Source organism: Ailuropoda melanoleuca, chromosome 10 (genome assembly GCF_002007445.2).
Source record: "Ailuropoda melanoleuca isolate Jingjing chromosome 10, ASM200744v2, whole genome shotgun sequence".
Classification (NCBI taxonomy): domain Eukaryota; kingdom Metazoa; phylum Chordata; class Mammalia; order Carnivora; family Ursidae; genus Ailuropoda; species Ailuropoda melanoleuca.
The window spans coordinates 38183948-38210985 of record NC_048227.1 but is presented as its reverse complement, the minus strand read 5'-3'; the positions used below and the strand labels follow the sequence as shown (position 1 = coordinate 38210985).

The window sequence follows — 27038 nt, the reverse complement described above, 5'->3', positions numbered from 1 at the left end:
GCCGCAGGTCACGTGGCCTCGGCTGCGTGACGGCAGCAGTGGCGCCGTTGCCAGGCGGCCGTTGCTAAGCGCGCGCTGCGTGCCCTGCGTGGAGCGCGCGGCGGTCGAGGCGGGAAGTGCGAGCCCCAACGCCATGGCGAAAGGTAGCGGCGCGCGGGAGGCCTGGGCCGGGGGGTCAGCGCGGCGGGGGGACCGGGGCTGGCGCTCAGTAATAGCGATTTCGGGGCGGAACACAGACCCAGCCTTTGGCCCCTGCCTGGAAGGTCTGGAGGCCCACAGCGGGATACCCGCCCTCGCCGGCCGGGGTCTGGCGTCTGGGGACGCACCTTCATGCCCACGGGGGTCCTCACACCTTCGTGGCCCCCCAGTGTGGCAGCACCCGTTCCTCAACGTCTTCAGACACTTCAAGGTGGGCGAGTGGAAGCGGTCCACTAAGGAAGGCGATGTGGCTGCCGTGACGGTAAGCGGGCCAGGGGATCCCTTCCTTCTCTCCCGAGAGCCCTGGTAGAAGCCCGCGAGGGTCACACAACCGTGCCCTTCTTGGTGTCTCTCGCTGGACAGCGCCACCTCCCTTCTTTCTCCCTTTAGGATAAGACTCTGAAGTGCACTGTATATCGCATCCGGGGTTCTGTGTCTGCCGGAAATTACATCCAGCTCCCCAAAACCAGTACCCAGTCTTTGGGGCTGACAGGCCGGTACCTGTACGTGCTCTTCAGGCCCCTGCCAGCCAGGCACTTCGTCATTCACCTGGACGTGGCCACCGAGGTGCCAGGCTTGGGAGCAGGGCCGGGGGTGCTGCATTCCTGCAGCCCCTCTTGTCTTCTCACGGTCATGCCGTGCCCTACAGGACAGCCAGGTCGTGCGTGTGTCCTTCTCCAACCTCTTCAAGGAGTTCAAGTCTACGGCCACATGGCTGCAATTTCCCTTCATCTGTGAGGCGGGGTTATCTGTAAAAGGTGATGTGGAAACGGGACATGAAGGGCTGCGGTAGCCCGGGAGAGGCGGCCTGAGAGCAGAGAGGGAGGTGGGCGGTCGCAGGCACAAGGACCGGTGGTGCTGGGGGGCACGTGATGGTTGGCGCCGGCCGAGTACAGACTGCCGTGGGCTGGCCGGTGAGACCGTGGGCGCTGGTCTTGGCTCGTGTTCTTCAGAGCTGCCCGCTGTTGCCCCCTCTGGTGCCCGCTGGACATGCCTACAGCTTGATTTGCGTGACATTCTCCTGGTGTTCCTGAACCGGCGCTACGGCCATCTCAAGGGCGTCAAGCTGTGCGCGAGTCTGCTCGTGAAGAGCCTCTACGCCAGCGACTTGTGCTTTGACCCCGGTGAGCGCTGTACTTCCGCCCTGTGTGCAGCCTGCAGCCTGCCGGCTCCGGTTCTCTCCCCCCACCCCCGAGTTCTCAGCAGGAGGGGCTGACATCCCGGCCTGTGATGGAAACGCCTGTGCGGTGCCCTCTCGGAGCCCCCCAGCTCCTGAGACACCTGTGGGAGGCAGGGGTGGTGGTGGCTGGGCTGGGGGTACCTGGTATTGAGACCCGCCTGGGCTGGAAGAGGGAGCAGGATGGGCTCCCTTCCGTGGACCAGGCCCGCTCTCTGTAGCTGTTACCGTTGCTGAGGCCCAGCGAGCGAAGCTGCCTGTCACACCTGTACCTCGAGAAATGGCATTCCCGGTGCCAAAGGGGGAGAGCTGGTATGACCACTATGTCCACATCCGGTGAGCAGCTCCGCCCATCCTGAGGGAGGCCAGTGAGGGGAGCGCAGGGCGGTCCCTGGACACTAACTTTACCTCTGCCATGTCAAGGTTTCCAAGTGACAGCTCAAAAGCATCTCCTGAGCTGGTTCAGAAGAGCCGTTCCCCTCCTGAGGCAGGTGGGCCTGTGGGGTCACCAGGGATGTGGGCTCATGCCTGCAGCAACGTGGCGTTTCACGGGAGGGGGCGTTGATATTGTATGGGGGTGGCGAACCTGGCAGGGTGGTGCCCACGGGGTCCAGGGCTAGCGTTGAGGCTGTCCTGAGATGCCAGGACCATGTGGGAGGTGGTGTGGGGTGCTTGGTGTCCTCAAACTTTCCAGCTAGGAGGGTGTGCGGGGCCTGGCGTAGAGGGGTGGGCTGCAGCTGTTGCTGTGGCTTCGGAGGAGTGGGCGAGGCCCTGTGACCATGCTGTCTCCAGGCCTCTGTGCGCTCTGTTCAGTGGCTTCTGTGGCCTTTGGCTCCATTCCAGGTTTCCTGGGGCGCATGCTGCAGGTTCCCGCTCACCCAGTGGCTTTCAGCGATCCCTTCCAGGACAGTGTGCCCTCCCCGGTCCAGATGTTGGGTCCCATGGCTGTGAGTGCTCCTGTTCCTTGGAGATGGGGCTGCAGGGTGGTAGCCTCAGGGTGCTGACACGCACTTGTGCCTCTGCAGTCGCGCCAGGCCCCCTCAGTGCCCAGGCCCCTTCCAGAGGTCAGCTTGTTCTGCGAGCGCTTGGAGGTCCCCAGTGTGAATGGCCTCAGTGACCGTAGCCAAGAGCGCTCGGCCGGGGCGGAGGTCACTGACAAGCATGCAGCTGGCAACGGTGTTCACGTGTCCGCGCCTAAGCCGACCATGGTTGCCATGGCCCTGGAGGATGTGGCTGTGCACGAGGTCAGTGCCCTAGCCCTGGGAAGGTGAGGGGTAAGCTCTCTCACCGAGGTGAGTGGGGCCCTGATGAGGTGTGGCTCAGGGCTGCTGGGTCTCTGAGACCTTTTGTCGTCCAGCCTTCTAGCCGAAAGCACAACAGGCAGGAGGTGGCTTTGGACAAGGATCTCTTCCGACAAAAGGTAAGGAGGCACCAGGCGATACGTGGAGGCCTGGGAGTGCGGGCAGGGGCAGGAGCTGAGGTCCCCACAGGATCTGGCACTGAGGCCCAATCCTGGCTTCCTGCCACGGTGCAGCCGGCAGGAACCACCCGGGGCCACGTTGCTTTCAGGGAGGAGCTAGCCTGGGCTGGTGCGGCCCCAGTGCGATGGGAGCCTCACCTCCTGGCGTCTCACTGTGAGTTCGCCTGTTTCAGAGCTTTCTCCCGGATCCGATCCTGAGACTCAAGGCAGTCATTGGCTTTGGGGGCCACAGTACCAAATGGGTGAGTGGTGTGGTGCTCTTTCTGGGTCGTGTGTCAGGTACACAGAGGGGGCAGTGGGAAAACCGGGAGTCCCCAAGGTGGTTACGTGGACATCTATGTTTCCTTGGAGTGTGGAGTCTCTCACCCCCCGTGAATGCCTGGCCCTGTCCGTGTTGGCACACGGCCTGGCGTTTGCTCAGTGGAAGCGTGGACTTCCTGTTCTGGTGTCCGTTTCTTCTGTTGGGAGTGCAGGCCGCGCTCACACGGGCCCGGGTGCTGGAGCGTCCCTAGACCCGAGAGCTCTCACGTGTCCTGTGAGGCTTTGATGCTTGTCTGACGTGTGGGGCTGGTGTGGGCACCAGTTTTGGATCTGTGGCGCTGTGCTTGCCAGGTCCTTCTAGACGTAAACCGAGCGTCTGTGGGTCTTGGTGTTTCATTATTTCCACCGTGGAGTTTCTAGTATTGCAGACAGGGTTTGGGGGAGGTCCTGCATGTGTGTGTGTGCTCCTGACACAGCGGCGGGGTGTGCTGGGGTTGGGGAGGGCGGAGGCCAAGCAGCCTGTGACATCCGCATCTGGCCCCTGTGCGCAGGCGCTGTGGACCCGGGACGGGGCTGCCGTGGTGTACCCCTGTCACGCAGTCATTGTCGTCCTGCACGTCCACACCCGGGAGCAGCGCTGCTTTCTCGGCCACACTGACAAGGTGGGTGCTACCCGCCTGTCCCAGGGAAGGCTCGTGCCTGCGAGCCCAGGGCCGTCCCCCCACCCTGCCGCCTCCTGCAGGTTTCTGCCCTGGCACTGGATGGGAGTGGCGTGCTGCTGGCCTCGGCCCAGGCCCGGCCCCCAAGCATGCTGCGCCTGTGGGACTTCCAGACTGGGGAGTGCCTGTCCCTGTTCCGGAGCCCGGCCCACGCCCTCTGTTCCCTTAGGTGCGCATGGGGCCTCTGGGAGGGGTGGGGGGCTGGCCCCAGCCACACTGACTGCTTGCCTTCCATCCGCAGCTTTTCCAACAGTGGGGCGCTGCTCTGTGGTGTCGGCAAGGACCGCCACGGGAGGACGGTAACAGGCCCGGGTCAGGGAGGCAAGGGTGGCCTGTGCCTGGGTGCAGGCAGAGGCCAAAGCGCTTAGGAAGCAGAGCTCCCCTGCCCAGCCTGCTGCCCTGCGTGCCCTGTGTGTTGCCTCACGTTCTCAGGCCCTCGGGCAGAGTCAGTGTTGCCGCCGCCTGCTGTCTCTGCTGGCCGTGTTTGGCGCAGTGGCCTTCCTGAAGTCAGGTGTATCTGAGGTGGTTCATATTTCAGCGCGGGCCCATCTCTGCTCGTGGGTCGGTGTTTTCTCTGTTCCCACAGACACGCCCACCTTCGAGTGTGGAAGCCCAGGAGCACGTGAATAGGTTTCTCTGGGCTGTGGGGCCAACGTCCCCACACCCTCAGCCAACGAGCGCTCAGGCGGGCTTGTGTAGGAGAGAAGAGCTGAGGCCTGCGGGAGGCCAGACAGGCAGGCAGGGCGAATGCGTGGGCCATGGGCACTCAGTATGGGCTTGTTGCAGGTGGTGATGGCCTGGGGCACAGCCCAGGTGGGACGAGGCGGCGAGGCAGTCCTTCTTGCAAAGACGCACACCGGAGTTGACATCCAGGCATTTGAGGTGGCCTTTTTTGACGAAACCAGGTGACGGTGCTGTCCGTGCTTTGCTGGGATGAGGCCTCGACAGCCCATGGGCCCAGATGGGGTCTGAGCCTGCCGCTCCCTGGCTTGGGGACCATCCACAGTGTCCTGTTTCTGCCCTGCAGGATGGCCTCGTGCGGGCAGGGCAGTGTGCGGCTGTGGCGGCTGCGCGGCGGGGAGCTGCGTTCCTGCCCTGTGGACTTGGGGGAGCACCGGGTGCTGGAGTTGACCGACCTGGCCTTTGGATGGGCCCAGGATGGCCATACGCTGTGAGCCCTACCCTCACTCCCATAAGTGGCTGGGTCTTGTTCCCACCTGCCCCTTCGGTCCTCATTTGTCACCTCCCTGAGCAGCTACGTGTGCGGCCGCAGTGGACACGTCTTGGAGATCGACCACCAGCTCCTGGCCGTGCGGTATGCTCGCCGCCTCCTGCCCACGCGGACCCCTGGCGGCCCTCTCTCACAGAAGCAGACCTTCAGTTCCGGTAGGCCGTCCCCTGCTGTATGGGGGGCGGTGCGGGGGGAGCCGCCCTGGTGCTGTGGGCTGACCCTGCCCGCCCCCTAGGCCCCGGCATTTCCATCAGCAGCCTCAGCGTGTCGCAGGCCGTATGTGCCATGGGCTCGGAGGATGGCTACCTGCGGCTCTGGCCCCTGGACTTCTCCTCTGTGCTCCTGGAGGCAGGTGGGACCACGGTACCGTCTCAGCATCCGAGTTGTTTTGGGAGGGTTGTGTCCCTGGGTCATCCCCTGGCTAGACGTCAGTCCCAGGCCTCCAGGGGGTCAAGTCCTGAGCCCAGGAGTGGGTGGTCATTGGGGAGCTGCCCGTCTTGCCACAGAGAGATGGAGCTGCAGGTAGCAAGGAAAGGGGTTTGTCTGTGTTGTGGCGGAGGCCTGGGAGGTCCCTGAGCCACCCTGTCCGCAGAGCACGAGGGCCCGGTCACTTCAGTGTGCGTCAGCCGTGATGGTCTGCGTGTGCTGTCCACCACCTCCTCCGGCCACCTGGGCTTCCTGGACATCCCGTCCCAGGAGTACAGCGTGCTGGTTCGCTCCCACACCGCTCCGGTGCTGGCCCTGGCCACCCAGGGCAGCCGAGGGCAGCTGGCCACGGTGTCCCAGGACCATACTGTCCGCGTCTGGGACCTGGCGACCTTGCAGCAGGTGGGGTGCGGCCAGAAGGGAGCCATTGCAGAGGGAGGCACTGCGGGCTGGTGGGTGGGGCCCAGGCAGGCGTGGAGCACTGCACAGTCTGTGGGGCCCGTGGAGAGATGGGCTCTCGGGCTCTGAGGCCGGCCGGCAGCCCCATCCCTGCCCGCCCTCATGGACCCCGCCCTCCAGCTCTATGACTTGAGGTCCCCGGAGGAGGCCCCGTGTACCGTCGCCTTCCACCCCACGCGGCCAGCCTTATTCTGCGGCTTCAGCAGTGGGGCCGTCCGTTCCTTCAGCCTGGAGGCTGCTGAGGCTCTGGCGGGGCACAGGTGGGTGCCCAGTTGGTTCCAGCCCCACAGACGCCCGTGGTGGAGGCTGCGGTGCTGCGTGGGGGGCCGGGTGGGGAAGGGCCGTCCACAGAGAGCCCCAGCCCTCTGCTGCCCCCCCGGGAACTCAGGCAGCACCGGCTGTGAGCGGTCTGGGACGGTGCAGCTCAGGGCCGGGGCAGTGGCCGTCCCTGTGTGGTGCAGGTGTCACCGAGGACCAGTCACCGGCCTGGCCGCCAGCCCCGACGGCAGCCTCCTGTTCAGCTCCTGCTCCTCGGGCACCTTGGCCCAGTACCACTGCGCCAGCACCCCGTGCCGTGTGCTGCGTGTGGCAGGTCAGACCCCGTGCTGCCCCATCCAGCCTCCTGACCATCTCCTCGTCCGGTCCCCGTGGGGTGGGGGCTGCTCGCTGCCTGCAGCTCTGGGGTGAGTGTGGTCTTAGAACTTCTCAGCGCCCCAGAATGAGAGGTCAGTGAGGGTCTGTGCCAGCCCTGCTGCAGGTGAATGGCCTGAGCACTAGGTAGGGGTCGGGTCACCCGAGAGCGTGTGTTTCCTCCTGTGGCCACTGTAACTTGGGACAGTCAGGTGGTCACTTGGCAGCTGGTCATGGTCCAGGAGAACCCCCAGCTATCCCAGCAGTAGCTGGTGCCCACTGGTGTCTGTTTCCCACAGCCGGGGGCAGGTTTGGGTCTCCACCCGGTTGACCCTGTGCCCCTATGCTGCCGGCAGCTGACATGGTGTGCCGGGACGCCCACCCAACCCCCAATGCCCTGGCGGTTAGCGCGGACAGCCGCCTGCTGGCCTTTGTGGGCCCCTCCAAGTACGTGGTGACCGTCATGAACGCAGCCTCCCTGGAAGAGGTGAGTCAGCTGGAACCCTCTGTGTGGCCGTGCTGGCATGGCCGCAGACTCCATGGATGTCCCCCACCGGCTGCCACATGGCTGTCCCAGGTTCCACCAGGGCGGAGGGGGTCAGGGAGGGGCAGGGGCTCTCCTCGGCCCTGTGTGGAGTGCGAGGGAGTTGAGGGGACAGGTGGGAGGCCATGCTCACCCCAGAGAGGGTCTAATCCTTGCTGCCTCGACTCACAGACATGGAGTGTGTGAGCCACAGGCAGGCAGGGTTGCTGAGTGGGTGTCTGAGGTCGCTCACCTCCTGTGCTCTGGCTCTGGGGGGTGCAAGCTCTTTCCGGAGGCCCTCACCGGTGGCTCCTTGGTGCTCTCCCCCAGCTGCTACGAATCGACGTCAGTGCGCTGGACCTGGCCAGCAGCCGCCTGGACTCAGCTGTGGCCGTCTGCTTTGGCCCCGGACCCCCTGGCCACCTGCTGGTGTCCACGTCCTCTAACATGGTCATGGTGCTGGATACCACTTCGGGCCACGTGGTCCGGGAGGTGAGCCCAGGGCTGTGGTCAACCGCTTGACCTCCCCTTCCCTCTGGGCTCCAGCTTTAGTGCCTGCAGTGCATCGAGCAGGGGACGGCCCTGGGCCACCTGCTGCTCCTCCAAAGGGGCATTTCTTGAGAAGGGAGACTTCCCCTGTGCGGCGGTCTGTGATTTCCGATCTTCTGTCACTGACAAGAACATTTCTTGCAGCTGCCATGTGTCCCCCCTGTGGCCTGCCCCTCCCTGGCCCTCAGCAGGGATGCCCGCTTCTTGCTGATGGCCACTGACCGGGCCATCAAGGTGTGGGACTACCCAACACAGGCCTGCCCCAGCTGCCAGGTGGGTGATACCCCCAGCTCCCCTGTGCTTGCTGGAGCCTGACACTCCTGAGAGCCTCCTCCTCACACCCCCCGTCTGGGGGGTCCGGGGACTCAACAGCCAGACCTGCAGGATGCGTCGCTCTCTTGCGGTGTGCAGCGGAGGCCCGTGGCGCCCTCGCTGTGCCTCGAAGCTCTCGGTGTCTGACTCCCATTGCCCCCAGGTGTATATCGGCCATTCAGAGCCTGTGCGTGCTGTGGCCTTCACCCCTGACCAGCAGCAGCTCCTCAGCGTGGGGGATGCCATCTTCCTCTGGGACATTCTGGGTCCCCCGGAGAGCTCACCACCAGGAAGGCAAGTGTCTGCCCTAGACCTACGTCCACTCGCCACCCTGCTGCACCCTTCCCACCTGATCTCTCGTTGCCTCTGCAGTGCCGGAGACTCACCTGGGGCACCGCCGACCTGCGAGGCTAGTGAGTGACCCCACCACACGGGCAGGCTTTGTGATGACCTTTGGTGCTAGCCCTGCAGTCTCTATGGGTGGCATAGCGCCCCTTTCTTCCCTGGGGTTTCTAGTGCAGAACTGGGGGTGTGTGGCACAGGCTGGGTCCTTCTGTCTCCAGGCCCGGATGCAAGGCAGCTGGAAGACACGGTGTCTGGGGCCAATGGGCTCCCCCGGCCGCAGGTGCCTGAGCCATCCCCGGCTTCCCCACTCCGGCTGGGCGTCTGTGCTGGACCCCTCAAGGGTGATGATGGTAAGGGTGGAGGGCCTGGGAGGGATTGTTGTGTGTTTCTGGTCCAGGCCTATGGGAGGGGGAACGGGGGGCGGGGGCAACGGTGCTCCGCTCCTTCCTCTCAGTGCCCCACCTCCCCCTGTTCTCCCCAGGTGCCTTCTCCTTGTCAGATGAAGAAGGACCCTCTGAGGAGAGCCACAGCCCTGAGGGGCTCCATCAGGCCTCAAGTCTGCCCATGCTGGTGAAGGAGGCCAGCGGGGCTGGAGCTGGGGTCTGGGGGTCTCCAGGGGGCCCCTGGGACCTCAGCATGGGTCCCCACCCCCATAGCTGGTCCAGTAAGCAGAAGAGGGGCAGCCGGGTGGGGTGGGATACTCATGATCAACCAAGGTTTTTCACGGGCTCCAGGTGGCCTGAGGGAGGCCCAGCCGCCTGATGGGCTGAGGTTTACTCTGTGAGACGAGCTATGTTCAGTACCGGGCAGGTAGGCTCGTCTGGGGCCCCGGCTGGGCCAGGCTAGCAGTGGGGTGCAGCCCATCTGTGTCCTCTGACCCCACATGTATGCTGTGGCTCAGACACGTGTCCCCCTGGCGGTGCTGGGTGACTGTGCAGGGAGGGGTCTGTGAGGGTCATGGGTGCTTTGGTGTTGCGAGGCCTCATCCTTCTCCCCATCAGGTGCTTGGAGTATCAGAGAAGCTCAGGTCCATCCCTCTGCCCGCCCAGACTGCTATAGGCACTTCCTGGCACGCTATAAGACCTCCCCACTGGCCAAGGTCAGTTGGCGTGGGGGATCCTCGGAGGCCCTTTCACAAGCAGATAGCCTACAGGCACAGGGGTGGGGGTGGCACGGCCCTGTAGCTTCTGGGAGTGTCCTTTCTCCCTAGGAAACTTGGTTTCCTGGGGTCTCCCTAGCGCGGCCCCCAAAGCTCACAGGTGTGGTGACAGGGCTTAGCTGTAGATGTTGGTGACGGTCACCCTGCAGGTGACTTGTCCACCCTGTGTCTGCACTCTGGCTGGCTGGCCAAGGCTCTCGCTGTCCTGCGGACGTCCAGAGTGGCCCTGGGTGGTGTCCTGATGAGCCCTGGCTACTTCCCATTTCCTCCTCCTGTACCTGTGCCCTCCCTGAGATCCCCCCTGGGTCTTGCTGCCCCTGCCTGGCCTCCCTGCACTCTCGCTGCCTCCCACACCTCCCACGTGCACTTTTCTCTTTGCACCCTGAGCTCTGCTGGCTGCTCACGTGGGTTTTGGGGCCTGTGTTCCTGCCATTTGTCTCCTTCTGGGAGCCTGCATCCCCCCAGGCTTCATCGCAGGCCCCAGCCTGATGCGGGAGAGCCTGAGTTGCAGGGGCGGGCTGCCGGGCACTGTGCCGGCACCCCAGCGTCCTGTCCGTGTCCTCGCAGAGTGCCTCTGTCTCCAGTGCTGGCGTGGAGCGTCTGCTCCTGAAGGCCGTTGTGGGCTACAACGGGAACGGGCGGGCCAATGTGGTCTGGAAGCCAGATACAGGTGGGGGCTGCCGCGCACCCTGGCTCCCAGCCTAGAAGCTACAGGGAGGGCCCAGCTCTGTCTGCCCCTAGGACAGGCCCCAGGGAGAGCCCGTGAGCACTTGCTCGTAGGTGGTTTGGGTGGCAGGGCAAGAGGGGTGCCTGAGCTGAGACATGATCTCCCGGTAGCGTCTTGTGTTCCAGCCTCTGAGCGGGCTTTCCGGGGGTGAGCCCCCATGGCTGTGGAAGGCAACAGGGAAGATGCACCCTGGCCTCAGCTGACTGGCTCAGGGCTGCCCTCCTGCCCACAGGCTTCTTTGCCTACACCTGTGGCGGTCTGGTGGTGGTGGAGGACCTGCACTCTGGCGCCCAGCAGCACTGGCTCGGCCACCCCGAGGAGATCTCCACCCTGGCCCTCAGCCACAATGCTCAGGTGCTGGCCTCGCCTCCCACCCTGCCCACCAGGGTCAGAGCCTGGATTCTTGACAACCACAGCGGGCTCTCACCTCCAGGGCAGCTCAAGGGATGCTGGTCCACCCTTCCCTCCAGCCAGAAGCAGGATGGGCCGTGGGCCATGCCCTCCCTGTTAATGTCCTGCCCTCCTGCCCTCCAGGTCCTGGCCTCTGCCTCGGGCTGCAGCGGCACCTCCTCCCACTGCCACATCCGCATCTGGAACGTGCCGGGGGGCTCCTGCCAGCACCTCATTTCTTATCACAGCACCGCGGTGCAAGCCCTGGCATTTTCACCAGATGACGAGCTGCTTGTCACCCTGGGTCAGTGGGGGTGGGGAGGACAGTGGCCTCTCGACTTTCCTGCCTGTCCTGGGACCCCGGGCAGCTGATGCAGCTACGTGCGTTTTCGCCAGGGGACTACCGTGACAGCACTCTGGCCCTGTGGAGCATGGCCACCTATGAGCTCCTGGCGTCCACGCACCTCCCGGAGCCAGTGCACAGTGTGGCCTTTAACCCCCGGGATGCTGGCGAGCTGGCCTGTGTGGGCCAAGGCGCCATTACCTTTTGGCTCGTGCAGCAGCGTGGGACCAACGTCAGCCTCCAGGTGCCAGGATTTGCAGGGTGTTCCGGAGGATGGGGTCTGGCTGGGCCTCAGGACATTGCTGACCCATGCTTCCCTCGTGTCCCTTCAGGTGCGCCGAGAGCCCATCCCTGAGGAGGTGGGGGCGGGCGAGCTGACCTCGCTCTGCTACGGGGCCACACCTCTGCTTTACTGTGGCTCCAATGCCGGCCAGGTCTGTGTCTGGGACACAAGTGCCAGCCGCTGCTTCCTGGTCTGGGACGCGGACGACGGCGAGATTGGTGGGTGCCTGACAGAGTCCCTGCAGCCCCTGACGGCTCAGGCTTGGCTTCTCCCTGGGAGACCTTGTCTCGAGCTCTGGGCATCTGGGGAGGGGGCTCACGCCACCTCCTGCCTCCCAGGAGTGCTGCTGTGCTCGGGCGCGAGGCTGGTCAGCGGCAGCAACACCCGGCGACTGCGCCTGTGGGCCGTGGGGGCCGTGCCGGAGCTGAGGTGCAAGGGCTCACGCGCCAGGTGAGCTGCTGGGCGTGTCACTGGGGGTGGGGGCTGTCACTGCCGCCACACTTTCCACCCACTGGCCTCACCCCCACCCCAGGTCTAGCTCTGTGTTCATGGAGCGCGAGTTGACCTTGGACGGGGCCGTCGTGAGCGCGGTCTTCCACGACAGCATGGACATGGGCGTGGTGGGCACCACGGCAGGCACGCTCTGGTACATCAGCTGGGCCGAGGGTGCCAGCACCCGCCTCATCAGTGGCCACAGGAGCAAGGTGAGGGCATTTCCAGCCTGGACGGGGGCAGGGCGGTAAGCCACACGTGCTCTGCTCTGCCCCTCCTTTCCCCGGCTTACTTCAAGCCCAAGTCAGACGGGTTTGTGCGTAAATGGTCCAGGAGGTGCCTGGATGAGGACAGCCTGGAGCTGTGTGCTTACCCCTTGTCCACACAGGACCCACACGCATCCCCACCGAGGCCTTTTGGCCTTCTCTGTCCTTTTTCTTTTGGCACTATTTTTTCTTGCACTTTCCTTGTTGAGAAAACAAGCTTCTTTGTCCTGGAACCTCCCACCAGCTGGGCTGGACCTGCTTCTCGGCCCTATGTTCCCTGAGGTCCAAGAGGTCTGGAGGCCGGGCCAGGGTCTGGTCAGGGGCCGCTTGCCTGTCGGCGCTGTGCTCCTAGAATGACTCACTACTTGGGTAGGACTTGCTGGTGGTGCTGATCTGATCCTGACCACGAGGGACGGCCTCGCGAGCTTGGTTTCTCCGAGGTAGGGCTGAGGCAGGAGCCGCAGGGTGGGCGAGTCTCTCCTTCCTGGGCCGCGTCTCCTGAGTGCCGGTTTGGCTCCTTGGCCTCCAGTGTTGGTGTACGATTGTGAGGCTCTGTGCGAGCTGCTGGGTGGAAATGTGGGTCCAGCTTCCTTGCAGTCAGTGTCTCTCTTGATGCTTATCAAGCCCTGTTTTTGGCCAGTGGCAGGCTCTTCAAGTTGGCTCCTGAGTCCTCTTTCGTTTTTTTAGATATAATCGTTGCCATCAAAGCAACTTGAGTTTGAGATGGGCGAGTATCATCTGTCCTTTGTGTGTTTTGGTGATAGCTGTGTGTTAAGGTACAAGGTACGCGTCGTACGCCTTACCCTCTTGAAGTCTCTGGTTGTGTTACCTTCCCAGAATTGCACAGCCGTCACCACAGTCACATTTGAGGGCATTTCACCTCCCCAGAAGGAAGCCCCATACCCTTCAAACACCGCCCCACCCCCCCACCCCGATTGCCCTGCCCAGCCCTTGGGTCTCACTGACCAACTGTGTTTCTCTGGATTCACTTGTTCTGGGCGTTCCTTCTTTCCCTGAGCACGAGCCTTACGGTTTATCCGTAGCATAGCGTGTCAGTGCCGGGTACCTTTCCATGTTCGTTCATCCACCGGCGCACGCGGACTTGGGCCCTAAGTCCTTGACCAGAGCTGATGGCCGCAGGTGATTTCCCTCTCATGTGGAAGGGCAGGGTGCTCCAGGCTCCCCTCTGCAGCTCTGCCCAGAAACAGACTTGGCTATTCCCTCTCAGTCTGGGGGCCCCTCCTGTGGGAAATGGACGTGGGGGTCCTGGTCCGAGTGCCAGAGGGGCCAGTCGCTGCTTAGCCACACAGCAAAATTATTGTTTTTTTAATTAAGATGTATTATGAGTTCGTACTTACCCTTGAAATTCACATTCAAGGCTAGACCATTCTGTGTTTTTTCCCTCTTGGGCAAATGGCCTCTGTGTCTCCTTTTCCCTGCGCTCTCCTGCCCAGGCTGTCTTCCTTTACCTTTTGTGTGCGGCCCTCTGGGGACACGTCGTCATGCATCATCATGTCACCACTTTTTAGGGCCTGCCAGAACAGTTCCTTCTATGCTGTCTTAGCAAGGGAGCCATCAGGTTCAACCGACCAGTGGGCTTCTAGTGACTCCATCCCACCCAGGTCTCGTGTGGGGACACTTGGGAGGGAGGCCAGGATGGTGTCTCTATGCCACATGGCGGTGGATGGGGCCAGGCAGGCTTGTGCTGAGATGGGTAGTCTTGTCAGAAAGACCCACCTGGGGTGCCCGGCTGGCTCAGTCGGAAGAGTGTGCGACTTGATCTTGGGGTCGTGAGTTTGAGCCCCACATTGGGGATAGAGATTACGTTAAAAAGTAGAATCTTTAAAAGACAAAACAGACCTGGCCCTGCTGTGTCTTCCTCTGCCCGAGGGCCACACAGCCTCAGGGGGGGCTGGCTGGCTTCCTGCAGGTGAACGAGGTGGTCTTCAGCCCCAGCACGTCCCACTGGGCCACGTGCAGTGATGACGGGAGTGTGAGAGTGTGGTCCCTGGCCAGCACGGAGCTCCTGATCCAGTTCCAGGTGCTGAACCAGGTACTAGGGGACACCAGGGCCGAGCCCAGACCACCTCCCGGCCCTTCCTGGTCTCCATGTCCTCCCTGAGTGTCCATCCCGGCCTTGGGGCCGGGCCCCCGTTCCCCATCCCCAGGTGAGTGCTTGTGTTTCCCCACTGTGGGCCCCCAGAGCTGCCTCTGTCTGGCGTGGAGCCCCCCCTCCTGTGGACGCCCGGAGCAGCAGCAGGTGGCAGCAGGCTACAGTGATGGCACGCTGCGTGTCTTTAGCATCTCCCGAATTGCCGTGGAGTTCAAGATGCACCCCCATCGGGCTGCACTGACGGCCGTGGCCTACTCTGCAGATGGTGAGGAGTGGGGACCCGCAGAGCGACAGTGTAGGCACACGTCTGGGCTGGGGGCCAGGGCCTCACAGGGTAACACCGTGGCCCTGTCTGGCCCAGGTCAGACCATCCTCTCTGGAGACAAGGATGGGCTTGTGGCTGTGAGCCGCCCCCGCACGGGGATGACCTTCCGTGTACTGAGTGATCACCAAGGTGCTCTGATCGCCACCATCCAGAGCACAAACAAAGAGGTGACGTGGCTTCATGAGCCGGCAGGGCCTGGCCGGGGGGATGCTGGCAGGGGAGGGAGATTGGGTTGGGTAGGGTAGGGCAGGGCAGGAGGCACCCACCAGCCCTTACCCACCCCCAGCATGGAGACTTCGGGGCAGAGGGTGTCGACCTGTGGCTAGCTGCCAGCTCAGACCAGCGCATCAGCATCTGGGCCGCCGACTGGCCGCGGGGCCACTGTGAGCTCGTGGACTGGCTGAGCTCCCCGTCGCCCACCCTCACGGAGGTAAGAGTTCTGCGGGGCACCAGGGGTGGGGACGGTGCCTGCCCACCTGACTGCAGCATGCTGCGCCCCTCCGCAGGTCCCCAGCCATCCACCACCCTGTCTTGTTGCCTTCTGCCCCTGGGATGGGGCACTGCTGGTGTGTGCGGGCCTCGGCGTGCATCCAGAGGTGGTGTTCTACAGCCTTCACCAGAAGCAGGCATGTGTGGGGCCAGGAGCCTGAGGGACCCAGGGCCGGGGAGGGGAGGCTCACACTCAGTGTCCACAGGTGGTGGAGAGGATCCCGCTGCCGTTCTTTGCCGTGTCCCTGAGCCTGTCCCCTGAAGCCCATCTCATGGCCATTGGCTTTGCTGGTGAGCTGTGGTGGAATGGGACTCCAGCCTGTATTGAGTGGAGCTGGGGGGGCTCACCCATACCTCCACCTGGGACCTATCTCTCACATCAGTGCCCCAAGTTCCTCATCCCTGAAGTGGGCTGAGAACACAGGCCCCAGGGGAGTCGTAGGGTCAGGAGATGAGGGGTGTGGGGTGCTGATTGCAGCACCCAGCGCCAGGGCCTCAACAGAGGGACTCGGTGGCCTAGCTTGGGGCCTTGAAATCCCCATGTGGTGGGATATCTGGGTGCTGATGAGCCCTCCCATTAGCTCTGCTGCCCTGGTCCCAGCTGTAGTGGGCCCTGGGTGTGGTGGACGCAGGGCTTTAGCAAACCTTCGTCCAGAGGCACCGACACCAGGACAGGTTGGGGGACCCCGGGCCCTGGAGCTGCACAGACATGGGTACGGCGTGCCCTGTGCCGTCTGCCCACAGAGCGTGTGCTGAGGCTTGTGGACTGTGAGTCCGGGGCCGTGTGGGACGTCGCCGGCCATGATGACGTGGTGCAGCTCTGCAGGTTTGCCCCATCTGCCCGGCTGCTCTTCTCGGTGGCCCACAGTGACATCTTGGTGTGGGAAGTCACAGGCCACCGGGCCTTGGAGGGGGTCTTGAGCTCAGGACCCCCATTTGGCTGAGAAGCCGGGATGTCCCAGGGCCTCCTGCTGAGCCAGGAAGGCCTGGGCCTCTCCGCACCAGAGGGACCTGGGACTCTAAATCATCAAGATCCTGAACTTACGGAAAGTGTTTGCTGGCTCTTTACCTGCGGGCTTTTCTAGATTTCTACCTTGTAAAGTTCAAATAAACGTGGGTGTTGCGTTCTGGCATTGTCAGCTGGTCACTCCAGGCTCCTGCTGCCCTGAGCTCAGCCTCCACCAAACCCCCAGACCTCCCGCTCCCTGCGAGGGAACGTGCTCCACAGTGGGCCGGGCGGGGCTTGCAACGCCCAGTGTGGCCGCGCGGTGGCGCTGTCGCACAGCCGGGACGCTCTGGGCCGCCCGGCTCGTTAGTGAGGCTCAGCGGGCGGGGGCCGGAAGTGAGGGCGGGGCCCGGAAGTGTGGGCGAGTGGGAGATCGCTGGTCGGGGCCGGGGGCGGGAACTGTGTAGCCGCCATGAAGCGGGACGTGCGCATCTTGCTCCTGGGCGAGGGTAGGCGCCGGGCTGGGGAGCCGGGCGGGGGTCTCGGGGCCGCCGGGGTCGGTCCGGAGTGGGGAGGAGCGCGGCCATCGTGGCCGATGCGCTGACCGCGCCGCCCCGCGCAGCCCAGGTGGGAAAGACGTCGCTGATCCTGTCGCTCGTGGGCGAGGAGTTCCCCGCGGAGGTAAGAGGCGAGAGTGGCCGCAGCCGTCGGTACCCGTCCCCGGGCCTCGGGCCGCCGTCACGCCGTGTCCCCTGCAGGTCCCTCCCCGCGCCGAGGAGATCACCATTCCCGCAGACGTCACCCCGGAGAAGGTGCCCACCCACATCGTGGATTACTCAGGTAGAGCGGGTCGGCCCCGAGCTTCGGCCGTGCGCGGGGGGCGGGGGGCGGGCGTCTGGGCAGGTCGCAGTCAAGGTCTCCCCTCTGTGCAGAAGCGGAGCAGACGGCAGAGGAGCTCCGGGACGAGATTCACAAGGTACGCCGTGTCCTGAGGGCCAAGCCCCCCGGCTGCTGCCTCCCGGGGATTAGGTTAAGGCGCTCAGGGTGCCTGAGACCTCACTAATCCTGCGTGGTCCCTCAGCACTGCTAGTCGGCAGGTTCCCTGGGCTCACCTTGCACGGAGCTGGGGAGGAGAGGGACCGTGCCTCCTACATGGGCCGGCCGGCCCCATGGTTCTGTACACCCATCGTCTGCCCTGCTGCTGGATCCTGGGAACAGCCTGTCGTGTTCTCCAAAGTGGTCGTTTACCCAGCTCTGTGTCCTGGCTACCTGTACTCCCATCCCGTAGTCCAGCACACTGCTCTGAGCCTCTGGACCCTAGCGGGTGCCCTGACCAACACTGCAGGTCACGGCTGCTCATCTGTTATCGGGAGGACCTGTGCCTGAACTGAGCTCCCCGGGGGAGCCTCTGCTGTATCCTGGGGCATCCGTGGCCCAGGGTAAAGGCCACAGCTATCCAGGAGCAGCCTTCTTGTCACCATCATCCCTTGTGGTGATCCTTGTCAGTCTCTGTGCCTGAAACGACACAGGAACGAAGGGCTGCGGCCAGGATGCCAAGTTCTGGGGGTGGCCTGGTCTGTCCTGAACCTTCCAGGGGATCTTCCAGAGCTGCCATGCTCAGGCCTGGTGGCTCCAGTGGAAGGGGACAGGGGAGGACTTGTCAGCTTGGAGCAGCTGACGGCGGCTGGGGAGTATTGGCTAGAGGGGTGCTCAGGAGGGGTGGGGTTCCAAGGTGTCTGGCCCTATCAAGGGTGGCGTGGAGCGGGAAGCCTGTGGTCATGCCACGCCCCCACCCCCTTTTTCCCACAGGCAAATGTGGTGTGTATGGTGTACGACGTGTCTGAGGAGGCCACCATTGAGAAGGTGAGGGCAAGAGCTTCTGCGCCTCAGGTCCTTGCTGCTGGCACCCAACTCCGTGTTGTCCTCTGAACAGACTCCAGATGGACATTCACCTGACCCAGGCTCTGGGCACTGGGGGCCTGTAGGCAGGACCCCCACAGATTCCCCAGGGAGTTCCCGTGGCCCTGTCTCCCCACAAAGTACGTGGGTGGTTAGAAATCTGCCCCACTCAGACCTGTGGAAGGGGCTGCTTTGGGCTGCTGAATCCTGGCCTCTTGGCGGTGTTTGGGAACTGCTAGGGTCAGATAAGGTCCCACCTGCTGACTGTTCTCTCCAAGTGGCCACATTCCCAGCGTCCAGGACTTTGTTTCGCAGTGGGCCTCTGACCTCCCCCCATCCAGGCATGTGTTCTAGGAGGGAGCCATGAGGACAGGCAGGCCCCTGTCCTCACGGCCCAGCCTTACTTTTCAGATACGAACCAAGTGGATCCCACTGGTGAACGGGGAGACTGAGAGGGGCCCCAGGTAATGGGCAGGGCCCAGGTGGGTGGGCCCCGCTAGCTCCCCCATCCGCCGTGACCGTAGGCCTCTCCCCACAGAGTCCCCATCATCCTGGTGGGCAACAAGTCGGACCTGCGGCCGGGGAGCTCAATGGAGGCTGTGCTGCCCATCATGAGCCAGTTCCCTGAGATCGAGACGTGTGTGGAGGTGAGTGGGCGGGTGCCCGTGTGCTGCTGGCCGCTGGAGCTCCCCAGGCCTGCTGGAAGACAACCCACACCTGCCTCTTGTGGGGAGCGTTTTTGAGTTTTGGGGTATTAGTCATGTTTCTGAGTCTGTCCCTGCGGCCACCAGTGCTCTGCCAAGAACCTGAGGAACATTTCGGAGCTGTTCTACTACGCGCAGAAGGCCGTGCTGCACCCCACAGCCCCGCTCTACGACCCCGAGGCCAAGCAGGTGGGCAGCAGGCTCTGGTGAGGCGGCCAGGCGGGGGGCAGCGGTGGAGTGGGGTACGTGCTGAGCTGGCTGTCCCTGCAGCTGAGGCCCGCGTGTGCCCAGGCCCTCACGCGCATCTTCAGGCTCTCAGACCAGGATCTAGACCAGGCGCTCAGTGACGAGGAGCTCAACGCTTTCCAGGTGCGGCCCCCTCTGTCTGCTGGTGCTGCCCGTCCCGCGAGGGCACAGCCTCGGGTGCCCTCAGTGACACTGAGCAGTCACTGAGGCAGCTGGCTGGCTGATGACGACTTTCCCTCGGGGGCAGAAATCCTGCTTTGGGCACCCCCTGGCCCCGCAGGCCCTGGAGGACGTGAAGATGGTGGTGTGCAAGAACGTGGCAGGAGGTGTGCGGGATGACCGGCTGACCCTGGACGGTGAGTCCTGACGCCCTGCGGTGCCCTGGGAGCGGGGGGCGGCCAGGCTGTGCTCGGTGCTATCTGCTTTTCTGCCTCTTGCGGAACAGGCTTTCTTTTCTTGAACACGCTGTTCATCCAGCGTGGCCGCCACGAGACCACATGGACCATCCTGCGGCGCTTCGGCTATGGAGACACGTTGGAGCTGACCCCGGACTACCTTGTCCCACCGTGAGTGGTGGGCGGGGCTCAGCCTCCCTTGTCAGTGGCAGGCGGGTGCCTGTGGGCTCCTCGACCCTCCTCGGGGGCCCTTGGCATTGGGCCAGGACGGCCTTGCCGTGAGTGGTCAGGATCGGATGACGCAGAGGGCCCCCTGCCCCGAGTGCTGCTCTCTCCAGTCTGCTCTCCGACCACGGTGCTCGGCTGAGGGGGTCGTGCGGGAGCCTCCCCGTCCCTGTCCCAAGACCCGGGAGGTGTGGGGAGCCTGGCGGGCAGGGCCTCCCAGGAACCGGATGGCCCCCGCATCTCCTGCAGGCTGCACGTGCCCCCAGGCTGCAGCACTGAGCTCAACCACTTGGGCTACCAGTTTGTGCAGAGGGTGTTCGAGAAGCACGACCAGGTAAGGGTGTCGTGACCTCCGCCCTGCACCACCCTGGTCCCGCCAGCCTCCAGGCGCAGGTCTCCGCAGCCCCTCTGCCCACAGGACCGTGATGGCTGCCTCTCGTCTGCGGAGCTAGAGAGCCTCTTCAGCGTGTTCCCTGCTGCCCCCTGGGGTCCCGAGCTGCCCCTTGAGGTCTGCGCCGAGGCCGGCCGGCTGTCTCTGCATGGCTACCTCTGCCAGTGGACGTGAGTTCAGCCCCTGCCCGTGGAGACACTGCCCGTGCCGGCCGTTCGGCAGCGACCCCGCACCTCTCACCCTCCCCTTCCTCCTGCCCCCAGCCTGGTGACCTATCTGGACGTCCGGCGCTGTCTTGAGCACCTTGGTTACTTGGGCTACCCCACCCTCTGTGAGCAGGACTCCCAGGCCCACGCCATCACAGGTACGGGTGCCCGCCTTCACCCTGAGCCCAGCCCCTCCCTGGAAGCCCCCTCGGTCCCACTCACCCGGGCTGTCTGTCTGCAGTCACTCGTGAGAAGAGGCTGGACCAGGAGAAGGGGCAGACTCAGAGGAACGTTCTCCTGTGCAAGGTGGTGGGAGCCCGCGGAGTGGGCAAGTCTGCCTTCCTGCAGGCCTTTCTCGGCCGCAGCCTCAGGGTGAGCATCTGCAGGTGGGGGGCAGGGGCTCTGGACTGTGTCCGGGCCAGCGGGCTTCACGTGGCTCCCTCCTCCACGCAGGGTACCAGGGAGTTCGCTGAGGAACGTGCCATCTACGCTATCAACACGGTGCAGGTCAACGGGCAGGAGAAGTACCTGATAGTGCGTGCTGGGGTCCCCAGGATAGACCTGGGTCCGCGCGGGGGGCCGTCTCACCGTGGCGCGCGGGGCCGACCCTGCGCCTGCCCTGAGGCCACTCTTTGTCTAGCTGTGTGAGGTGAGTGCTGACAGCCTGCTGGCCACCGCGCCCGATGCCACCTGTGATGTGGCCTGCTTGATGTTCGATGGCAGCGACCCCGGGTCCTTCGCGCTCTGCGCCAGCGTCTACAAGGCAAGCACCCCACCCCGGTCCCTCCAGGGCAGCCCCCACACCTCGGCCGTCCGGGAAGGCACCTCATGCAGCCTCTCTCCGCAGCGCCACTACATGGACGGGCAGACCCCTTGCCTCTTTGTCTCCTCCAAGGCCGACCTGCCCGAAGGCATCCCGCCACCCGGGCTGTCGCCCACGGAGTTCTGCCGCAGACACCGGCTGCCTGCCCCTGCCCCCTTCTCGTGTGTCGGCCCAGCCAAGCTCAGCACTGCTGTGTTCACCCGGCTCGCCGCCATGGCCGCTTTCCCGTGGGTACCCACACACAGCCCTGTGGCGGGAGGCCAGGCCCTGTCCCAGGGAACCCGTAGTCCCTGCTGCCTGGAGAGCCAGACAGCTGTGGCGTCGAGGCCAGAGTCACTCGGGTGCAGGGCGGGCCTGGTCTCGCTGGTGGCCCCGTGCTCTGGGAGTTCGGCTGTGCGCCACGCGGACGGAACGCAGCGCCAGGAGGCACGGTGGGGGCTGTGGCAGCAGGCGTCTGGGCAGCACCCCCAGGGTGTCTCCAGCCATCCTCTTTCTCCTGCAGACACCTGGCCCACGGAGAGCTGCACACCACCTCCTTCTGGCTTCGGGTGACGCTGGGGGCCATTGGGGCTGCTGTCACTGCTGTCCTCAGCTTCTCACTCTACAGGGCTCTGGTGAAGAGCCGATGAGGCCTCGGGGGCCACCTGGGTGCTGGTGTGGGGCCACCTGCTCGAGGGGGTTGTTCCTTCTGTCTACACTTGGCTTCTGGGGACACTTTGCCCACTTCCTTGTCTGACTCCAAGGGCAGGCCCCCAGGTCCCAGCCGCCTGTGTCCCTACCCAGCTGCACATGCCAAGCGTCGCCCCCTTTGGGTATCACATGTTGGAGGGGCTGGGCGTCATGGGTGTGGAACCAGTGACCCCAGACCCAGGTATTCTCAGGGTTCCGCTCCTTCCTGGTCCCAGGCAACCAGTGGGCATGAAGGGGGTCAGAAGACAGAACTCTGGACCAGAGGTGGGGGTGGGGGTAGGGGTAGGACACGGGTGAGGATCGTGTGGCCTCGCTCTCCTCCCTGGTTTGCAGTGGTCCAGTGCCTCACCCCGCCCGGAAGACATGAGGTGGGCCCTCCTGATTAAACTTCACTTGTGTCTTTTGCACCTGGGATCCTGGTTTCTGAAGCTGACTTTTCTCAAATCTACTGAAACATGCCCTTTGTCTCAGCATGGGCTGGAAACCAAGCTCCTGAGCCCCACAGCTCTCCTCCAGGCCTGGGTCCCCTTGCTGAGGGCTCCCTCGGGGTCCAGCTGCATCCATCCGGGTCCATGCTGGCCTGAGGGGTTCTGATATGAGAGACCCTCCTGGCGGCCGCACCGCCTCACAAAGCTGAGCGTCCCAGTCGCCTGGCTGAGGTGTGCCAAGGGTCTGGGACGCTGGGGCGGGCCTGGGGTGTGCCCAGATGCCCTGCTGCTCGTGTGCAGGGTTGGCCTGGCCTGAGAACTCTGTCGTTTTTTCTCCTGCCCTTACCAGAGGCCTCGGCCCCTCGCACTGGGCAGGGGACAGCCAGAGAGCCCCAGTCTGCAGGGTGGGGGGCCAAGACCCCTTTCTTGGGCTGGGGAGGGGCCCAGTGTGGGGCATCTACTGGGTATGTGTTCTGGGGCCTGGAGCAGAGCGCCTGCGGTGTGGCTGGGCCCACCCTCCTCCCTGCCATCAGCCCTTCTCTGTGAGGCAGCCTGCCCCAAGCCGCTATTTGTAGAAGGTTGGGGGAGCTCCGCCTGGAGCAACAGGGTTGCTCCAGCCTGACCCAAGGTCTGGGGTTGACCCTGAAGTTGTCTTTCCACCAGCCCTGCTGGCCCTCATCCCATGGATGTGGGTCTCACCTGCTCTAGGGTGGGGCCAGATGCTGTTTCCGGCCAGTGTGTCCTCCTGAGGCCCAGGCGCCAGCAGTGTTGACTGGCATCAGGATCTTGAGTGCCCCTTGAGGGGGTTGCTATGATGACACATCCCCATGGTCTCGGTCACATCCATCCCTGGAGGGGTCTGCTTGCTCTCCCCAGGAAGTAGGGACCCTTTGCTGGCCCAGCCGCGGCCCTGTGCGTTGGGCTCTGCACCAACGTCCATGGGTCTGCCTAGGCTCCCCCTGAACTCCCGGAACTGGAGTGGTCGGGGCTCTTCGGTACCAGGTGGGTGCTGGGCATTGGTGTCCGTGGACTGACCGGGGACAGCTGCATCCAGCCTCCCCCTTGACCCCTGCTAGCTGCCCTGTTGGCCTTGGTGTCCATGTGGCAGGCACGCTGGCCCGAGTCAGGAGTCAGGGCGGCGGTCGGAAGGCACCCCAGGGCGGTGGCTTCAGCGCTGAAGCCCCAAGCAGAGGGGCACGCGAGAGAGGGATCTGGGTGCTCCCCTGTGACTCAGTTTCCCAGCCGCCGAGCCCGCTTGACGACGAGCAGCCCCGGCCCGGAACGGGAAGGCGGTGAGCGGGGCGGCGAGACCCGAGCTCCAGTCGGGGCCGTTCCCTCCCGGGGCGCGTCCGCACGCGGGGCGCGCGCGTGTCCCGGCCGCGCGGCGGGCTGTTCTGGCTCCGTGACGCGGCGCCGAACGGAGCGGGCGGAGCAGGCGGGCCGGGGCGGAGCGGAGTCGTCCGCAGAGCAGCCCCTTCCGGCCGCGGCCGCCGACCCCGGCCCCCGGCCCCGCCTGGCTCTATGGACAGGAGCTCGCTGCTGCAGCTTATCCAGGAGCAGGTGCGTGGGGTGGGTGGGGGGCGCCGGCACCGCCCCCGCCGCAGCCCTCCGCCGCTGGGCTGGGCCGAGGCGACGGAGCTCTCAGAGAGCCGCGGTCCAGTCCCCGCTCGGCGCCTCCTCTCAAGCCCCCTCTCCCACGACCTTGGCCCCCTGCCTGACACCCCAGGAGAGAGCGAGCCAGATCTGGGTTCCTGGGGAGGTATAGGACGGTAGGAGATTGTCCTCACACCTTGGCCCTACCCTTCTAGGAGGAGGGGCAGGGCAGAAATGAGGTGGGGAGGCCCTTAAGAGCTGGAAGAGCTGGAGGCCTGGGACCCAGGCACTGGTGCCCTGGCAGCTCCTGGGACCGAGTGCATACAGAGGTCTGGACCCAGGGTGCTTGCAGCCTGCCTCTCCCCGCTGGCCTGGCCCAGCCCTGTGGCCTGGAGGCCCGACCCACCCTCAAGCCTTGGCCGATGCCCCCCCCCCCCCAGCAGCTGGACCCTGAGCACACAGGTTTCATCGGTGCGGACACCTTCACCGGCCTGGTGCACAGCCATGAGCTGCCCCTGGACCCGGCCAAGTTGGACATGCTGGTGGCCTTGGCCCAGAGCAACGAGCGGGGCCAGGTCTGCTACCAGGAGCTGGTGGACCTGGTCAGTGTCATGATGGGCGGACAGCAGGGGTAGGGGCCCAAGCCTTGGCAGGCACAGTGCCTGGCTGGAGTGGGGTGGGCAGGCAGCCCCCACTCCCTGCCCTTCCCACCAGGGAGGGGTGTGGACTTGGGGCAGGGACTCAGACTCTACCAGGAGCTGGGTGGGCCAAGGGGACAGGGTGGCTCTGGGGGGCGGGGAGTATGATGGCCCTTGCTTAGGGCCACCCCCCTCCAGATCAGCAGCAAACGCTCAAGCAGCTTTAAGCGGGCCATCGCCAACGGACAGAGGGCACTGCCCCGGGACGGGCTGCTGGACGAGCCAGGCCTGGGTGTCTACAAGCGGTTTGTGCGCTATGTTGCCTACGAGATCCTGCCCCGAGAGGTAGACCGCCACTGGTACTTTTACCGGCACCGCAGCTGTCCACCCCCCGTGTTTATGGCCTCAGTCACTCTCGCCCAGGTGTGCCCACTTGTCTGCCACCCAGGAGCCCCCCACGAGCCTGGCCCTGCCTGCCCCTAACGCCTCTCTCCCCCAGATCATCGTGTTCCTGTGCTACGGGGCTCGACTCAACAAGTGGGTGCTGCAGACCTACCACCCTGAATACATGAAGAGCCCCCTCGTGTACCACCCTGGCCACCGTGCTCGAGCCTGGCGCTTCCTCACCTATATGTTCATGCACGTTGGGTGAGTGGGGGCCCCCCGCCGACATCCCTCTGATGGGAGTCAGGGGCTGGTGGCCTGACAGCTGACCTCACATCTGTTTACACCCACATGTCCAGCCTGGAGCAACTAGGGTTCAATGCGCTCCTGCAGCTGATGATTGGGGTGCCCTTGGAGATGGTGCATGGTCTGCTCCGCATCAGCCTGCTGTACCTGGCCGGTGTGCTGGCAGGTGAGGCAGGCACGTGCCCCCTGGCCATCTTACTGGTGAGCCTCATCCTCATGGCTCTCCCTTTGCTCACACAGGCTCCCTGACTGTCTCCATTACCGACATGCGGGCCCCTGTGGTGGGGGGCTCTGGTGGGGTCTACGCCCTGTGCTCGGCACACCTGGCCAACGTCGTCATGGTAATAGGGCAGACTGTGGGGGTGGGTGTGGGGAGGGGCCCACAAGGCCTGCCTCACAGCCTCTGTCTCACGCCCCATCAGAACTGGGCTGGGATGAGGTGTCCCTACAAGCTGCTGAGGATGGTGCTGGCCTTGGTGTGCAGTAAGTAGGGGTCAGGGGGCTGGGGGGCCTCAGCCTAAGGCCAGGGTGCCTCCCACCTGCCACCTTTCTCTGCAGTGAGTTCCGAGGTGGGCCGGGCCGTGTGGCTCCGCTTTTCCCCACCACTGCCTGCCTCGGGCCCCCAGCCCAGCTTCATGGCACACCTGGCAGGTGCAGTGGTAGGGGTCAGCATGGGTCTGACCATCCTACGCAGCTATGAGGAACGCCTGCGGGACCAGTGTGGCTGGTGGGTGGTGCTGCTTGCCTATGGCACTTTCCTGCTCTTTGCCATCTTCTGGAACGTCTTCGCCTACGACCTGCTGGGCGCCCACATCCCTCCACCACCCTGATGGCCTCTCCAGGGCCATATGGGCCAGGGCACAGGTGTATGCGGGCTGGGCACCAGGCGAGCCTGCATGTCCGCCCTCTGTGAATGTACATCTCAAGACTGCTTCTCCTCCGTGGGGACAGGTGGCCCCTGTAACCCACTGAGTCCAGGCCAAGCCTTACATCAGCCCTGGCCACCCCCTCCCAGGCCTGGGGAGGTAGGACTGCCTGGCCAGGCAGTGGAGCTCCCCAAGTGTGGCCCCAGAGGAGACCCAGCCCTGGCCTCTCCCCCGAATTTGCGGTCTGAGCCTTTTTGGAGAATGAATAAATATTTTACACAGCAGGTGGCTGTACCCGGGCTCTGGGGACTGGCCTGGCCTCCGTCCCACTCACGGAGCAGACCCTAGGGGCCCTTCCCTCCATGAGCTCCCCCCTTGCTGCTCTGCACGGTCCGAGGAGTGTGTGTGTGAGATGGGCGTGGGGAGGAGCTGTGGTCCTCACAGTCAGCTGGGAGTTCAGCAAGCATTTATTGAGCTCCAGCAGCACCCAGCCTCCTGCTGGGGCAGCCCGCCCTCCGGAGAAACCTGCCGCCTGAGGCCCGCGCCACAGCCAAGTTCAGGCAGCCTGCCTTGTGCATTTCTCAGCCGGCGCAGTGTCCTCGGTAATGGCCGCGCTGGGGCCGTGGTCGGGCAGCAGGTCGGGGCACAGCTTCTCCCCCACAGCCCATGTCCATGCTGCTGTCTCCACATGGTGAGGGGTCCACCGCCCCGAGGGACTGCCTCGGGAGGGGCAGAGGGAGGCTGAGGCCCGGGGCCGCCGGCCACGAGATCCTCCTGTACGGCGCGGCATACTGCACCCGGCCTGCCAGCGGGCCCTCACCTCTGCCGGAGAGTACGCGGCCGCTGCGCGCTGGGGCACGAAGGCGCCGCCCGCGGAGCCCCTGCAGCCAGGACTCGTGTCCCACCAGGGTCCGAACAAGCTCCCAGGGACCTCCGGTGTCACGGACGTGGCCATGGGCCCGCTTCACAGGCAAGGTCACTAACCGGCCAGGTCCGGCCCGCTAGCCCACGACCCCGCGGGGCGCCCGGCTCTGCCGGCCAAGCCGGGCCGGGGGTGGGTTGGGGGGTCGCGGGTGGTGGACCTCACCACGCGGAGCCGCCCCGCGAGGAAGCTCCGCCCGCGCCGCCAGGCCCCGCCCCTCGCGGGGGAAGCCCTCACCGCCAGCTTCCACGCCCGCGGCCGCTCCAGCTCGGTTCGTGTCACGTGTTTCTGCGCTCGGCCCTCGGTGGCCGCCGGCGCTCCTCTCGGTCCCTGGGGAGGGGCGGTCTTCGCCCTGCTGACGGCCCCTCCCCCGCTCTACCATCGGTCCAGGGCTTCCAGCCGCCCCTGGCGGTCCGCGCGCGCCCACAGCACCTCCCCGTGCGGCGCCCGGACGGCGACCCCACGGCCCGCGGGCAGCC

At 64.8% G+C, this 27038-nt stretch overlaps 2 protein-coding genes across 21 annotated transcripts; both read left to right on the top strand.

The window, feature by feature from the left end:
- On the top strand, nt 1-21829 carry LOC100483007 (mitochondrial Rho GTPase 2). 13 transcript variants are annotated; one of them, XM_034670707.1, is made up of 60 exons: nt 119-143; nt 237-460; nt 589-765; nt 848-956; nt 1152-1322; nt 1582-1711; nt 1799-1866; nt 2219-2322; nt 2401-2619; nt 2733-2795; nt 3029-3097; nt 3668-3778; nt 3859-4004; nt 4077-4134; nt 4622-4740; nt 4863-5006; nt 5091-5221; nt 5302-5418; nt 5659-5894; nt 6072-6211; nt 6413-6543; nt 6938-7068; nt 7435-7596; nt 7798-7926; nt 8129-8259; nt 8338-8378; nt 8529-8660; nt 8792-8974; nt 9312-9409; nt 10037-10139; nt 10429-10550; nt 10731-10890; nt 10983-11173; nt 11262-11430; nt 11551-11662; nt 11745-11916; nt 13901-14023; nt 14174-14348; nt 14445-14575; nt 14695-14838; nt 14915-15034; nt 15104-15188; nt 16466-16524; nt 16602-16683; nt 16776-16819; nt 17653-17706; nt 18154-18206; nt 18281-18389; nt 18534-18635; nt 18717-18815; nt 18940-19048; nt 19138-19258; nt 19562-19646; nt 19731-19873; nt 19967-20067; nt 20151-20281; nt 20363-20443; nt 20550-20672; nt 20757-20959; nt 21235-21829. In XM_034670707.1, the coding sequence occupies exons 1-60, from the start codon at nt 134-136 to the stop codon at nt 21359-21361; spliced, it is 7317 nt and encodes a 2438-aa protein (XP_034526598.1). In that variant the 5' UTR covers nt 119-133; the 3' UTR covers nt 21362-21829. The 13 variants fall into 13 exon arrangements, with proteins under 13 accessions (XP_034526597.1, XP_034526600.1, XP_034526606.1 ...); XM_034670706.1 differs by having other exon boundaries at nt 1-143; nt 369-460; nt 6072-6543; XM_034670705.1 differs by having other exon boundaries at nt 65-143; nt 6072-6543; nt 20805-20959.
- Nucleotides 21830-23236: 1407 nt separating this feature from the next.
- Nucleotides 23237-27032, top strand: RHBDL1 (rhomboid like 1). Of its 8 annotated transcripts, none has more exons than XM_034670719.1 (8): nt 23237-23410; nt 23887-24045; nt 24280-24504; nt 24581-24729; nt 24825-24937; nt 25012-25112; nt 25194-25254; nt 25466-27032. In XM_034670719.1, the coding sequence occupies exons 1-8, from the start codon at nt 23372-23374 to the stop codon at nt 25741-25743; spliced, it is 1125 nt and encodes a 374-aa protein (XP_034526610.1). In that variant the 5' UTR covers nt 23237-23371; the 3' UTR covers nt 25744-27032. The 8 variants fall into 8 exon arrangements, with proteins under 8 accessions (XP_034526610.1, XP_034526609.1, XP_034526612.1 ...); XM_034670718.1 differs by having other exon boundaries at nt 23884-24045; XM_034670721.1 differs by having other exon boundaries at nt 25330-25743.
- Nucleotides 27033-27038: the final 6 nt, after the last annotated feature.